Source organism: Dermacentor andersoni, chromosome 10, assembly GCF_023375885.2.
Source record: "Dermacentor andersoni chromosome 10, qqDerAnde1_hic_scaffold, whole genome shotgun sequence".
Classification (NCBI taxonomy): Eukaryota; Metazoa; Arthropoda; class Arachnida; order Ixodida; family Ixodidae; genus Dermacentor; species Dermacentor andersoni.
In genome coordinates, this window is record NC_092823.1 from 108007425 (window position 1) to 108024040 (window position 16616).

Here is a 16616-nt window from a genome sequence, read left to right on the forward strand (position 1 = left end):
TGAGTAGAAAAAAACCATGGCTAAGGGCGGGGGTCACTTGTAGTCGTCCAAAGCTTTTTTAATGAGACACTTCACCTAATTGTAACGCTGATTTTTTACTGTAGCTACACCCTACACGTCTACAAAACTTGTCCAAACTGTTTCAGGGGCCCTTTAAGCTATCGCGTCTTTTCTGGCCTTATACCAATCCTAATTTCACGATGCGGGGGGCCGTTTTGCTATTGCAGAAGCGTTATTTAAGGGCAGATTGGCAAGTCTTACATGTGTTCCATAATGACTTCACCGCAGTACACAAGTCTAATGATGTGAAGCATCGGGTCAACGGTGAAGCTTACCAAAGTACATCCGCCATTATAGAACGCATAGGACACCCTCGCCTGCATATTAACCTCATAGTCATGTTTAAACTCTCTTTAACTGAGTTAAGCATTCCTATGGTGAAGATCTCAAGTTTGGTGACAGGGAGAAAAAAAGGCAGAAATCAAGGAGAGAAAAGGTAGGGAGGTCAACCAGCCGAGCGTCTGGTTTGCTACCCTACACTGAAGGTAAGGGAAAAGGGAACACGTTTACTTCATGTGCGGCTGTCTGAATGCATGGGAACAAAGAAATCGTTTTGCTTAGGATCCACAGCTCCAAATTAAGTGAGATTTGTTGCGTTTAAAAGAAAATGTGAAAAAACCACCGACAGTGTAGGAAGCAGAATATTTATTTGGGCCATTGATTCCTTTTAAAAATTTTTAACAGCCTTCCAAAAAAACTGAAGAATTAAATTTCACAGCTTTGTTACTAGGCACTAAAAACCAACATAGCCATTTCGTAAACCGCCCCTGTTCTCGCAACTAAATCAGAAAAAAAAATTATGAGTTCCGCACTGCTCTGCACTTTTCATTCGCTTCCTTGTGGACTTTAGCAAAGCTCTTGTAAGCGTTTTAATCTATCACGTAATCTATAAGCTTATACAACGCGTTTGTCCGTTTTAGTTGCTCTAGCAGATGCAGTTTACAGATCTGCGATATCTGATTTCTGTGTGTGTGTGTGTGTGTGTGTGTGTGTGTGTGTGTGTGCGTGTGTGCGATGAGTATAGGGTACGTAAACTTTGTTATTCAGTCTTCTATTTAAGTGCCCGATTTTCCGTATATCTTCTGAAACATTTGTGGGTTATGATTAAGAAATTTTGTTCTTGCAGTCAGTGTGTGTAAGATGTATCTCTTAAATTCAACTAAGCTTCATTGAAATAGGTTGTGCAGAACCGATTTCAGTGAAATTGGTTGCATTAAATTACCGCGTGCGGCTGTCTAATGCGGTGGTCCAAACCATAGACCTGACCATCTTGAGTAATCGGTCTGTGCGCCGGAAATAATACCCAAATGCTCGTTTATAACCGAATGAATGAATTCTGGGGTTTTTTACATGCCAAAACCACGATTTGATTATGAGGCCGCCTTAGTGGGGGGCTCCGGATTAATTTTGACCACCAGGGGATCTTTAACGTGGCCCCAATGCACGGGAAACGGGCGTTCTTACATTTCGCCCCCATCGAAATGCTGCCGCCCCTGGTCGGGATTCGATCCCGCGACCTCGTGCTTAGCAGCCCAACACCATAGCCACTAAGCAACCACGGCGGATAGCGTAGCCAGCACCTAAACTTCATGTCCTAGCGCGCTGAAACCACGAAGGCCATCACAAAGACTGCTCAAACACAGTGACTCTAATGGCGTCCTTGACAAATCGCACCATGGTGTGCACCGGGGGTGCCCTGGTGCGCCGTTTCGTCCAATCATCGTCGGCCCAGCGCACCCCGATGCACACCTGAGCGATTTGTCGATAGCACCATAAGTAAAAAAGGCAAAGAGCAGCGGCGACATAGGACGGCTTTGTTAGACTGAAGATTTAATGGGTATAAATAGGCGCTGAACCAACATTAGCTTGTTGGATAATAGAAGACAGAGATTGGTGGGAAACACGACGAAATGCATTCGGAGGTCAACTTAAGTTGTATCGACGGAACGACGGCAATGGGCAGCGGCACAGCTGACCACTCGTGGTACTGCAGCCTCATAGTCAATTGGTAATACAGCTGAAGCTCGATCGACAGTCCGTTTTCATTTACAACATATTTACAATCCCGTCATTTTTCTCTCTAGCCAGGCGTTTGATGAGCCTGACGATGAAGGATTCCCCTACTAACCACGCCGCAACGAAAGAGCCAGCGACGAATGCCGCTACCGTGGACATGTCTCCCGCGTGTGGCGACGTTCAAGGTGCATTCAAGGAGCACAAGCACAAGCCCAGTCAACACAGCAACATGCTGCGCAGCTTCGCCCTCCAGGCTCGCATCTGTCGCCTTTGTGGCTGCCTCTTCGTCAGGGACATGTTCGCCAAGCCACCCAAGTAAGAAGGTCATCCCTATCACTATCAGAGGCTTATTCTAGGCTCATTCAGTCAGTCATATATGTGCGTCACTCAATTAGTCAGTTCGGTCGGTTGGTCGGTCACTCCAATTCAGTCAGTAATAGAATCACTCCATCAGTCATTCAATGTCTTATTTCAGTGTCAGTGCCAATAGCAGTGCCATTTCACAGGCAGAAAAGTTGCAAATGAAAGACATTTGATAAACTGTCTTTCTTTTGTAGCGTCAACAGAAGTCTTTAAAATCACCTGTAGCATGTAAAACAAATGTACTTATTGAGCTGCATTACTAGAAGAGTGGGCCGTTACATGTACTGGAAATCAAAATGCTTAAGTGACCAATCAACAAAACTTCATTAATCAACGTTTTCCTAATTACTTTGCTCATATGTTGCACTATACGAATTGGAGCCAGTAATTTCAAAACGCACATCCACTTAGAACGAATTTCAATATAGCGCCATTTGTGAGATACGGGTTGCTAAAGTTTGGGTAAAAATCCACTGCTGGTGTCACCTTTCTTTTAACACGCATTTTTATGTTTACTGGAACATCGATGCAGTTCGTCGCAAACTTTGGGAGCGCATATCTCGGAAGTGGTGTCATGCTCAGAATTCGTTGCAAGTGGATATAACATTCAAAGCCACCCGCTAAAATTCGTAAATATATGCGCCGTAATAAAAGTGTTTTATAGTTACTTAATGAAACATTGTTAAATTATCAAATATTATTTCAATTTTGCGTGCAATTAATGTCCGCCTCTGAGAGTAATCTAGCTCAAGAAGTAGAATTGCGATGCATGTCATGGGTGATGTTTAAAAATTTTGTCAGCGCCAAAGCCATTGCGCATGTCGATGGCGCTACTGGCCCTTTCCAAAGCCACGTGACCGCTGCTATTTTATCATTGACAGCCATATCCCCTCCTGGCCTAAAGTGCATATTGTCGCCCAGGTCTCCGAAAGTGGCGTGGCTCCACTGGTACACCCTGTACGCCGCGGCGTGCTTGGCTTTCTTCTTGTGGTTCGAGACGGACGTGGTCACGCGGCACGCCATCGAGCTGAGCGACACCCAGCGCTTCTTCACCAAGTCCCTCCTCGTACTGTTGCACGTCGTGATCATCATCAAAGCCTGCTGCAATTTCCTCACCATGGCGTTCGGCGCCCGGAGAATGATCGAGTTTCTGCAGAAGGCCGATGCCTTCGAGAAAGAGGCGAGCATCTCGTGCTGTTCAGGAATATGGAAAATATTTGTTAAGATCGCTTGTGACAGATGACTTAGTCTTTGAGCCCGATTACTCGAGGGCGGCGGACCTTATTTGCATGAGAAATCAAAAGGGATGATCGACTAACTAACAGAATTCCAGTAATTAAGTTTTTAACCAACTTACGGCACATAAAGCAATTTTTCATCCCTGTTGCAGCCAGTGTCTGCAAGTGTGAGGCTAGTCGATTTGATTTCAGCAAATTCTTCCCTCTCTTTTTCCCCACAAGTCTGTACCACTTGTCTGCGGAAATGAACTATTATTAAAGACAAAGTCTTTCTTGGCGAGTTACCTGCACTTTTCCGTATCGGGTGTATTCCATGGACCGATAACAGTGATAGCGCAAGCTAAATATGTGCGCCGATCGCGAAGATAGATCAGGCACCGGTGGGACCGGTGCTCCCGGTGGTATCGGTACCAGTGGTGATATGGTATCAGGGGTATCGGTGCAAGTGGTACCATCATGCGGCACGCCCGCACAGTGGCAGTACCGGTGGTAAGGAAAGCTTTCTCACATTCTTCCTTCGTGAAAGCTATAGCTTATTAAGACGATGTCTTTAAGACGTTACGCCACTCGTCGAAGAGACAGACGCTGTCGTTTGAGACACGGTGGGCGCCTCACAATAAATTGTATGGTTCGTGCACCCACCCATTCTCACGCCCAATTCGCTCAAGAGACTTTGTCTTTCATCGACTTCAACTAGAGGTGGAATTCCCTTCCAATTGTTTGTTGTTGTTGTCGTCGTCGTCGTCGTCATTGTTGTTGTTGTTGTTGTTGTTGTTGTTGTTGTTGTTGTTGTTGTTGTTGTTGTTGTTGTTGTTGTTGTTGTTGTTGTTGTTGTTGTTGTTGTTGTTGTTGTTGTTGTTGTTGTTGTTGTTGTTGTTGTTGTTGTTGTTGTTGTTGTTGTTGTTGTTGTTGTTGTTTACGAACTGTAGCCGGTGAGTTCGCAAGGCACATCAGCTCAGCTTCGAACAAATTGTCCGGATGACATCAGTTTCAAGATAATCATTCTCAATGTGCACGACGAAGTACAATGGCGTGTCGGTTACTTTTGTGCTTGAATGCGTGAAAGGGCGTTTCTTTGAAAAAAAATAAGTGGCACAACAGTGCATTTTTTTACCGCAAGTTCGACCGCGGGTACCTCGAAACCGGTGCCATCGTCCGAACATGTTCCACGTAAATATGCCTTGCAAGCTCATCGGCGACAATAAATTGCAATGTGCGCCACATTGTAGCCATCTAGAAACTTAATTGGTAAAGGTTTCGCAATTAGTTAATTACGCATATACATTTATTGCGCAATTTCCGTTTATTCGAGCAGTCTAGTTCAACGGTTAGAATTGTGCTATCTGCTGCAGGGAATTTTTGAAAAGTCGGTGAGGAGAAAAACAGTCAGACATGATAGTTGTATCGTGAACAGATTGTGTGTAAGCCTTGAGACGCTCTTAAATGTTTAAGCTGGTAGCAGAACTACAGCTTCGCAAAACATTTTGTTGGGCTAGTTTGCTTGTTCATCGCGAACTTCACAGCAACGTTCGTCTAGTAGCATCTGTGTTAACTGACTTTTCATATTCTAGGCTACGTTTTTTCGTTCTTGGCATCAGCAGGCTGTCAAAGCTCTGGGAAAAAAAGAAATCACTGGTGCCCCTAAAAGTGTTCCCTCATTGGTCATCCCATGTTGACTACTTAATTATTCATTTTCTACAGAAATAAAATGTGTCTTTTTCTTTGCGTCTATGCGCTTATTGTGTAGCGACTTTCACATATACTGCCCATGCGAGTTCTGTATTCTACACATCTGATTTACAGATCCATTTTCAACTAGAAGAGCTAGGCTTTTATTTCTTGTGGTGAAATAGTGAGAATTACCTAACCCCAAACTCAACAGCGACCTCGATAATCGGCGTTGAAACATACCTTCAATTTTAACAAAAGCAAATGAATTGGAGGATAACAGATCTCTTGTTCCTTATTAGTTTTTTTTTCTTGCTTCTTCGTCAAAGTGAAAAGCAGAAGCAGCCTCACAATGCAGCCAACGAAATATTCTATGCCCATGTCTTCGCTCCAAAAAGGTCGGCATCCCGTCCTGCCTGTGCTGCGGCCAGAGGAACTTTCTCTGGACCGACATTGGCGGCATCGTCACTTTCACCGCGTACTTCATCAGCTACACCGCAGCCCTGATCCACCAGGAACAGAAGGTCGACCACGACGGCCAGCTGAGCACGCGTGAGATTGTGGATCGGGTTTGCGGGTTCGTCGCCGCCTTGCTGTTCTTCACGTACGACACCGTCAACTTCGTCGCGCTCAGACACTCGGCGGAGGTCAGTCACTCACGCACTCGCTCGCTTCGCTCATTCATTCATTCATTCATTCATTCATTCATTCATTCATTCATTCACTCACTTTCATTTAGTCAGTCAGTCATACAGTCTGGCTGACTGACTGGATTGACTCCAGTCAGTGACTCCACCATCAATCAGTGACTGCAGACAGTCCAGTCACTAAGTCAGTCAGTCAGTGACTCCATCATCAATCAATGACTCCAGACAGTCCAGCCAGTTAGTCAGTAAGTCAATCGCTAATTCACTCGCTCCATCACTCATCCAGCAAAAGTAACTAAAATAGAGTTTTGAAAGAACACCGAATAAATACCCATTGTTTAGTGTATTTCCTTCATTGTCCCTTAAACAGTACCCTTCTGTCCTTAGGTCTTGGAACGCTACGTGCTGTACCTCAAACACTGCATCGACGGGTTCGTCGGCTGCAAGGTGATTGGCTGCGAAAAAGAGGCCGCGCAGAAGATTCAGGCGGTGCGCCTGCGCCTCTGCACCGTGCTCGAGCTGAAGAGCGACATCAACGCCATCTGGCAGAGGTCGATCGTGGTCTCCAGCGTTGGGCTCCTCCTGGTCACGTGCATATCTCTCTACACCATCATCACGGAGGGGCTGAGGAAGACCGAGCTGTGGATAGCCATCGGCTACTCGGCCTTCACGTCGTACGAGTTTCTCGAGCTGGCCAGAGTGAGCCAGTCCCTGTCTAATGCAGTGAGTATAGGCGATTTTACGACCCCTTCCACAAGCCGCGTATTTTGTAACGATGCATTTCATGAACAGATTTAGCGTGTCGGGTATGCCGGTATTGACACTTTTCACGGCGATCCCGTGGATGCTGCCATGTTTGATCACGCGGTGAAGCGCCCATACCTTGCCTCAGCTGCCTCCGTTGCCTCTGTGTTTACAATGCATGTAACGTGACGACGGGGCGGCTCTGCAAAGCTCTGTTTCGTCGGATATCGTAGACGGTGACAGGTGCCTTTTAGCTTATACGAACTTTTCAAACTACTTATCTTTTCGCGATAATTAAAAATTTTTAAGAATTACTGGGCCAAGTCTGTGAATTATTTCAATTACTCGCGCTGGCATTTTAAGTTTTTGATTGAAGATAACTTCTACAACTTTTCTCTCTAACTCATCAGCCATCTCCACAGTATATTCGATTAAACCATGAATTTTGAGTACGTTGTTTCGCGACCTCTGCATGTTCTCCAAGTCGTCTACTTCTTTAATGAGGGGTATCAGTGCATCGCGCTGAATTGAGATTCTCTTTCTATCTCATTACTGTATCCGACTCGATAACTTGTTCAAAATAGCTGTTGGTCCATCCTTTCAATTCTTTTATCAAAAGCAGTCATATTTGTTTCGATCTCGTTCTGGTTCGTTTGGATAGTCTGCACGGTAGAGGTGATTTTATTTTGGCCAGTAGTCAGCTCCATCAACAGTCCTTTTTCTTCCGGTGAACCGGGTTTAGACTCAAAGTCTCCACAGATCAAAATGTATTTCGACAAGAACGAAAAACACGAAAACATGCATTTAACACAAAAAAAAAAATCTCAGTTTTGCTCGAAAGGCGAAGCATCGATTGTGATACCAAATTAGTCGACTACTATACGAACTAAGGATAGTAGGTTTATCGGCCGTATAAATCTGTAAACATTCGCTTACTAACTAAATCAACAAGCACGGTGTCAGGCACGCACAAGCAAACATAAACACATCTCACTCGATGACCACGCACACTCGCTGACAAAACGCTGGAGTGAGAAAACGCGGCAGCAGCTGCAAGCGGATGGATCTTCCTGGTGCCTGTCGCTTCAACGCAAACTAAGCGATGAGAACAGAGCGCACACGAAGCTTTGAAACCTCGGTGCACCTAGACTCTACGCATATTCGATTGCTTTCTAGATAGGGCCCACGCAGCCGCCGCCGGAGTAGAACGACCCTTCCCTAGCACCCTTAGTCACCACTGTTGATGCTCTCTTCATCGTACGTACTGTTATTTATTGCCTCGCTGCCTTAAGGTAGGGGAGCTCCGTGGAGAAACGATGACGTAGGCTTCGTTCGTGTCACGTGCATGCACATCAAAGTCCCCACCTTCCGCATTCCTTGCTTCGCTGCAGCTCCAAGCGATCAAGGATTCCTGCCGAAAGACACCCACCATGGACAGCACAACGGCCTACAGTCATCAGGTACGACGACGCCTACACTTACGTTTCGCATGACTGTCAATCACTTATATATATAGTGAAAATTAGTGATTTCAAATTAATTGATTTTGTTAGTTCGCACTCTCTAACATGTCACCTAATGTGTCACGCGCGAACTACTGCAGTTAATGCACTGCTGTTGAATTGATGTCACCTTTAATATTTGCAACGCCGAACAACCGCGTTTTCTCTGAACGAGACCGGAGCCGCGACATGTTCGTATATGTATATGCGCTGGCATAGGCCACTTAAAAAAATATGAGCATCATGCTATCTTCTTGCATGATGGCCAAGCATCTGTTATAACTTGGATCGTTATACGTGGGCTCGACTCTACATGAAATGAACATGCCTATTCCGGCAGGTCCAGTACTTGCACAGCACGATCAACCCTGACGACATCAGCCTCAACGGAAGCGACTTCTTCAAAATTAACTTGTCACTTCTCGTTTCGGTAAGTGTAGTCAACGCTCGCAGTAAATGCGGTTTAGAAATAATCCGTGACTAAGCGCACCTTGTCCGAAAGGCAGAACACGTCGTGCTTCTTAAAAACATTGTCTAGGTAACGTCGTTAAGCGAAAAGAAAACGAGTTTCACTGAAACAAACCTCTGTAACAAAATTTAGCTAACATTTACAACTTTTGAACTATCAAAACGAACCAAACTCAGAAGCCCCACCATATCACGCATGGTGCAAGTATGGTGTCGACGCAGTTGACCGATAAAGAGCTGGTATTCCTATCGGAGGCGCCTCGATCTGGCCACCGAGCTGTCGCCAAACTAATCGGATACATCGTCACCAAAACCTTAGACGGGGTAATCAATTTCTGGTCAAACGAGAACGTCATACCTTTACGCCATGCTCCTTGAAGCAACCAGCAGCGGCAATTATTATATGTGGAATTGTAAACGCGTTTCGAAGTAGGTTTCCAAGCCAAATACTCTAAGAACAGCGAAGCATCGACAGCCTAGGTTCATGATCAATCTTTCTGTCCTAGAAGAATTTTCTTGCAACGTAGGCGCGAATAGCAAAATCACGCTAAGTAAACATCTTGCTCCGCCCATTCCAAATCACCCACAAAATGTTTTTTTACGAGGCGTTTGTGCATTATCACGCCGACCATGCAACAGAGTCCTGCAGTGCGAATAAGACGAGGTAGAGAAGCAAACGCTGTGCTATAGCTGTTGGTCGGTCATACCGTGTTAACACGCTTATATATATATATTTATATGGAGCTGGGCAGGCGATGTGATGGGTAGGGCAGATAAATGGTGGGCTGTCACAGGTACAGAATGGGTACTACGGGAAGAGAATCGCAGTCGAAGACTCCAGAAAAATAGATAGACTGAAGAAAATTGGAAATTTGTCAGCAGAAGTTGGAATCAGCTAGCGCAAGTCAGAGGTAATAAGGAGATCACTGGAAGAGGCCTTCGCCCAAAAAAAAACAGTGGACATAAAAATAGGTTGTTGCGCCTGATGATGACGATGACAGCGACGTCACATTCGTAAAATGCACTCTCTTTGGACGTACGTGCGATCCCCGTCACACTTCGGTGGGCATTCTGGGCATCGATAGTCGTACCTCTCGCGACGTATTTTAGCGAAGTGTTTTTTATCGGATGCTGCCAGAGTCACAGAAGCGAGTGGACATATTGCATTCCTTCGGAGCGTATCATCTGGAGCAAAGCTGTGTGGTAGGCCAAACACAATATTCACGTGACCACCACGTGGCACGGAGTGCATGGCGTAATTTGTTGTTCATCAATTACATTTTTTTTAGTAGAGGAACTCACTGATGGCAGCACTGCAACTGTCTAGGAGAGTCTGGTGACACCTGAACGGCGGTCAGCTTATGCGAGTACATGAGGCTGGGTATGGAAGTAAAGGAATGCAGAAGGTATATTATATGATGAGGAGTAAAAGATTATCTACAAAATTATATACAGTGTCTTTGACTCTGTATATAATTCCTTCCCCTTAGTTCACGTGTAAGCAAAACAGAAAGCAGGGCTCTATTTTGGTTAATGTCTCTTCTTTCAAAGAGGTGTCGTACCAATTACAGCTTCTAGACTTCTTTTTTTCGTGTGCCGCGGTCAAGTGTTCGAACCGGGCGTATTATCCGATAAAACGAATCAAAAGGGGCAGCCTGTGCGTGACACCAGAGCTCGCGTGTGAGCAGGCGGCTGCGTAAAATGAAGGCCGTTTTTTCGTACACTCGAATAACGCGCAGCAACCTGCATACGTTGCTCGTCTGTGAGCGGTTGCGAGAGTGCGAAGAAGGCCTCGCGGGCTGTCGCGCTACTCGTGCATAGAGTTAATTACTTTTCGGCAGGGGAGCCATTTCGAACCATTCGTCTCGTCTTTGCACGTGTACTGCCTCGCCGCTCACACGACCTTTTGTCACATTCGCACTCCACAGATGGCGGGTTCCATTATAACGTACACGGTCATACTGGTCCAGACAAGCCCGGAATACGAGGCGACACCGACATGCCAACCTGCCGTCGGGGCTACGACCACGCCCGCCATTACGTGATGAAGCACCATGGCGAATAAAAACATGTGCGAGCTTCGCTTTTTGCTTATTACGATCGCAGGGTACGCGATACACTGTCCTTTATTTGTTTTTTTTTCTTTCTTTTTGTGTCAGTCAAAACACAAACAATTAACCTGCCTATGAATGTGCCTCATCCAATGTAACGGTAGGTGTGTGTGTGTGCGCGCTTGTGTGTGTGTCCGTGTGAGTCTGAGGGTGTGCGTGCGTGCGCGTATTTGTGCGTGTTCTTTTCTCTTGTTCAAGTGTTGCAGCGTTTGTTGTTTGATTTCGTAATTCCGCAGCGAATAGAAAAAATTGGCCAGCACATTTGTAGCGGGGCCGGGACCCTCTCCTGCCATCACGACAGGGGGAGAGGGCGGCGGAAGAAGAGGAGAGCTGTCTGTTCCGAGCGCTCCATCGCAGATACAGTTCCAATTTTATTGTTTTATTAACAGTACATCTATAAATACAGGATACGTTAAAAGAAGCCCCACAGTTATAAAACTGCAGCGGGACCTCTTGTTCTTAGCTACAGAAGAATACATCAATAAAAAGGCGTCAAGTGCGATTAAAAATTAAAAAAAAAACATTTACAGAAGTTGTACAACGTTGAAGCAGTAAAGCTTAACACACCTTAACACCACAAATACATTGTATATAATGAGTAACCACAGAAATATAGGCAAAAAATAAGTACGTCAGAGTTGGGATGCAGTTTACAAAGTTGCAAATTTTTTGAACAGCAAGATAGGCTGACACCCTTTCACCACTTGTAAGCGTCGCTTCACACGTGTTAACATTCTCTGTACATTTAATCACTTGTTTGAAAAAATAAACCAGTTGTCAGTCTGCGTTCGTATCGTGTACTTCCTTTTCTCTTTCGTCCGGGTTGCGCTGCCCACCCCTAGGAACATGTGCAAATATAAGCTGTAAGTGAACGCAGTGGCGTAGCAACACGTCTGGAACTCACGATCGAGTTCCTGAGAACTACGCTTGCTTCGAATGACTTCTTTTTTTTTTTTTAATTTCATATATCTACTGTTGGAGTTCAGTGATAAATGCAGTACTCTCGCACAATCGACCACCAACCAGCGACCACGAAAACAGGTGAAAGAACAGACAGCGCTTTAAACAGACAGAAAGAAAGAAGGAAATAGAGAGAGAGAGAGATAAAGTGAGAGAGAGAGAGAGAGAACCCATGTCCTCGGCTGGCCGCGGATCTGTGCCGAACTAAGTGTGCCGTGTGCACACGGGCCCAATACGGTTCCTGCGAAGCGCGAGAGAAGCATAGACCGCGTCAAGTAATAGCGGCAGGTCAGTTTTGCTGCTTTGCAGCTGCGCACAGCGTTCGCGTCTGAATAATTAACGGCCCTTCTAACGGCCCTTCGAACAACAAAAGGCCATCGTCGATATGAGCGCGCGTGCCACTGTGATTATGCGAGCACACAAAGCAAAGGTGCTGGATTACCCACCGCCGCATTTCCTAGTCGTCTAGTGGGCCATTAAAGCAATATCCGACGCGCGCAGTAATTAGGCTACCGGTCACTCCTCCCGCGTGCACGTTTGTGCCCCGCACGAGCTTTCCGATCGAATCCCCCGGCGGTGTTTACGATTTGTTGCTAGCATGCATCATGGGTAATTTCCGGCCTAGTAAACGTTCGAGAGCCGAAAAAGAGAAATGTTCAGTTTATTATTTCTACTTGCATCACTAAACAGTTCACGCACACAACTGTGGGCTTAATAAAACGTTAACCCTGCATTGCACCATACAATCAGTTTTTTTTTCTTGTTATTCGAATAATTTGAATTCTACAAACTTTATTCGCATCACGTAACTGCATAATATATATATATATATATGTATATATATATATATGTCCAGGCGGACATCATTTGAAAGAACAAAACACCGAAGCAATCAATTCACTATTTACACTAACTATACTAATTAACTTCGTAGTTGGTTGACAGTTAACGGAAATCATAATAAAATTTCTAGTTTCGTGTTCCTACGTTTCAAAACGGCCGTGCGAGCGGAAATATCTGGCGTCAAATTATTCGTTCAATTTATCCGATCACGCACGCAGCACAGCGAAACGCGGCTCGCGCACCCCCCCCCCCCCCCCTGTGACGTTGTTTGGCGGCGTAAAACAGAGTTTTAGACGAGGGGACGCAAGCCGCTTGCGTCCCCTAATCCAAAGCTATCTACTGAATCTTCGCTATACACGGCAACTTATATAGCGGTCCGTATCGCCCCCTGCCGCATGCCGTAGTGACTATGCATCCAATCGTGACTCGCTTCAGCACAGCGCCAATCGCAATAACGTTGTAGGAACAGGGAAGTGCGAGGGCAGCTTCATTTTACGCCCCCACAGTTACGAAATACAGAGGCCAGACAGAAATACCCGTGCGTACTCGGGTAAAGTAAAAGAATGATTTGTCGCCAGGAATTCCGATCGCCAGGAATTCCGATCGACATGGCCATTTTGAGAAAGCGCAGACGCCGGAATTAGACGTTTATGACGATTACCTTCAACTTTCCAATGTACGCATGTGCCGTAATGCTTGTGACTACCACGTTAATTACTGCAAATAGTTTAGTTAATAAATTGCATTGGTTTATTTTTGCAAAGGATGTCCGCCTGGGCAGATCATTTTTTTGTAGTGACGTTATTTGAGTAACAATTGTGGTTTTTGTTTATTTAAAAATTGTTCAAGGTAAAGAAACTATATACGACATTGCTTCTAACTGATACGTCAAAAATTCTCATCCCAGCACGGGTAACTTAATGCATAGCCTTTCTGATACAGACTGAAGCAAACTTTGAGTTGTGGATAGAGACGCAAGCCCAATAATAAATAAATACTCTACTAATCGAGTTCTAACTCATATAACATTTCATTCTGTTTTGTACAAATGTGCTCTCCATTGCCAAAGATAGAGGCGAACATTTTCCTTGATGTGGAACTGTATTTGGACCATCACAGGGTTAAATTTGCTTCTATTCTGTAGCAGCAGCTGTTAACGACTTCGTTAGGCATTTCATGAGCCCGTCTGTATGTTGTAGCAAATAAACAGTTGCAGTTTCGCCCGAAAGACGAAGCATTGATAGCTTTAGCAAAGCATTACACACTTACGATTAGTAAGGTTCGTATTCTTGTCGGCCTTATTCTATTGCAGTAAATATTCGCCTACTAATTAAATTAACAAGCAGGGTGTCACGCGCACTCAGACAAACCCCGAGAACTTGCCGTCGCAACGTCGGCGCGTGAAGAGCGACGGCAGCGGGGAGCGAACGCTGCCGCTCGTGTAACCACGTCTTCGATGCAAGGACGGTCGTGTGCTGAGATGTAGGTGCACGTCGAAGAATTTAAGGGGGACAAAATCGTTGATGCGTGGTGTTTAATGGCGCAATGGCCAGGTATGGTCGACGAGCACAATGACATATGGTAATGAGTTGTCTTTGTATTCTGTTATGAAACGATCAAATGAGTTGCAAATGCTAGCTGTAATGTGGCTGTGAAGAGGCCTGAAAACGGATCGTTGTGAACTGCACAAAATATATAAGCATCAAACTAATGTCTGCGACTCAGGACGGGAGCTATGAGCACAAAAGTGTTTCTACAAAGTAGTGACGTAATAAAATCTACAGATGCACTAGTGCCTCCACAGGGCTCTTGAAGTTAATGGCTGGGAGGCCCGTGCTGTAAGAACTTATGTCACTTCAGCTGTAGTCTCGAAGGCGAGGCTGTGCTACACGTGACCTGGCCTAATTATTTCTAATATGTTAACTTCATCTGAAAAGCTAAAAGCTGTTTTCTAGTTAGAAAGCAGTTCGTTACTAAGAAAGAATGCTGGATGGAGTGGAATATGTCGACGATGTACAGAATGAAAGTACTTTTTACGCTCAGTTTCTAATTCCCTGCAATGAACGAGGACATGGAGAACTGTAAGGTTGTCGCCCCACTTTCGACATGACGGACGATCACTTTCAGTCAGCACGTAAGAGTGCGTGCCGAAGATATGACCTATTCTTAGTCGACAAAGGAGCAGTTACTTGTATCGTGATGTTTTCTCAGATCTCCAGTGCCCTAACCTGGGTTCGATCAAGTGCAGTTTATTGGATACCTGGGTATCCCACTGCTTCTGCCAGTGCTTCATCAACTTATGCCCTAAATATGGTTTAAAGTCTGTGGCTGGAATCGGTATGTTTATGTCGGTGTCGTTAAAAACTACTAAGGTAGCGCTCTCGTCAGCAGCTTCATTGCCTTTTATGCCACTGTGTCCAGGAACCCAGCGTAATACGATGACTCTATTATCCATATCATCTGAGCATAGCACTGTATATAGTTCGTTAAAGACAGTGTTCCTGTGTTTTCTTCAACTCATTAGGGCTCGGACTACACTCAATGAGTCCGTGGACACAATAGCCCTAGTGATATTCGTTTGTTTTACGTGTTTAAGCGCAGAGAGAATCGCCTATGTTTCGGCCGTAAAAATACTTGCATATGGATTCAATGTACCGGATATTAAAAACGATGGTCCTATATAAATTCGTAAGCAACACCAGGAGGATGCTTCGATGTATCTGTATAAAATTCAGCACAGATACTTCTGAAGTTCAAGTAAATGTGAATGTATATGTGCCTCAGGTGCTCGTTTTGATATTTCTACGAAAGAGACGTCACAATGGAAAGTATGTCACTCCCAAGGCGGTGGAAGCCGAGTAGGAGCCATTAGGACATTCTCTAGAAGAAGGTCTCCTGTTTTTTCTGAGAGCGTTTCCAACCAGAGGGACAAAGGAGGCCTAGTATCTGGGTGGTTATGCAACAGATTGGCCGTGGAAAAATCACGAGTAACTGAATGGCACGGAAGATCTACGCCTGATTTCACCTTCAAGGCGTATGAGAAGCTTAAGTATGCCCTTTGGAAGTGTAGAGACCATTCGTTACGTTCAACGATGAGGCTTCGTACAGGACTCGTCCTGAGGGCACCCGTAGCAAGGCGGATTCCAAAGTGGTGAATAGGGTTTACCATTTTCAAAGCAAGAGGCGTAGCAGAATTATAGACTGTGGCTCGGCAGTCAAGGCGTGATAATATTAGACTTTTGTACAAGTTTAAAAATAATTTTCTGTCGCTTCCCCAGGATGTGCGTTACAAAAGCTTCAGCAGATTTATAGTCTTGAGGCACTTTGCCTTAAGACACTTAAGATGCGGGACAAAAGTTAACTTGCTGTCTGAAGGCATCCCTGAAAATTTGTGTTCACGGCTCACAGAAAGCCGTTCTCCATTGAGATCTATTACGGGGTCCGGTAGCTAGTATACCTCTCTTGTTAGAGAATAGGACGCACATACTTTTCTGAGGGTTTAGTTTAAAACCATTCTCGTCCGCCCACTTATAAGATTTATTTAAGCTATTATTCTCGTCCACCCACTTAGACAATTTATTTAAGCTTAGCTGTACTTGTCGCTCACATGTATAGCTTACACGATTTGTAACCCATTTGTATGTCATCGACATATACAGAGTAAAACGTTGTACGTGGTATGACAGTTTGGAGCGAGTTCATTTTGACCACTAAAAAAGTACAGCTCAGCACACCACTTTGTGGTACACCAGCCTCCTGCGTAAATGGTCGGGAGTGGACATTACCAACTCTAACACGGAACGGGTGATAAGAGTGGTAGCACAGAGTCAGATTTAGTAAGTTGCCTGGGGCTCCCATTTTAGCCAGGTCACGGAGAATTCCAAAAGGCCAAGTTGTGTCGTATGCCTTCTCCATATCTAAACATACTGACAAGAAAAACTGTTTGTGCACAAAGGCGTCACGGATATTCGTCTCGATGGGGACAAGGTGATCTGT

The 16616-nt window shown here is 45.0% G+C and overlaps 1 protein-coding gene across 1 annotated transcript; it reads left to right on the forward strand.

The window, feature by feature from the left end:
• Positions 1-425: 425 nt before the first annotated feature.
• LOC126543599 (uncharacterized) lies at positions 426-11623 on the forward strand. Its single transcript, XM_050190708.3, has 8 exons — positions 426-545; positions 2145-2391; positions 3361-3635; positions 5682-5992; positions 6380-6715; positions 8128-8196; positions 8579-8668; positions 10635-11623. Exons 2-8 carry the CDS (start codon positions 2156-2158, stop codon positions 10749-10751), a joined length of 1434 nt encoding a protein of 477 aa, XP_050046665.1. The 5' UTR covers positions 426-545; positions 2145-2155; the 3' UTR covers positions 10752-11623.
• Positions 11624-16616: the final 4993 nt, after the last annotated feature.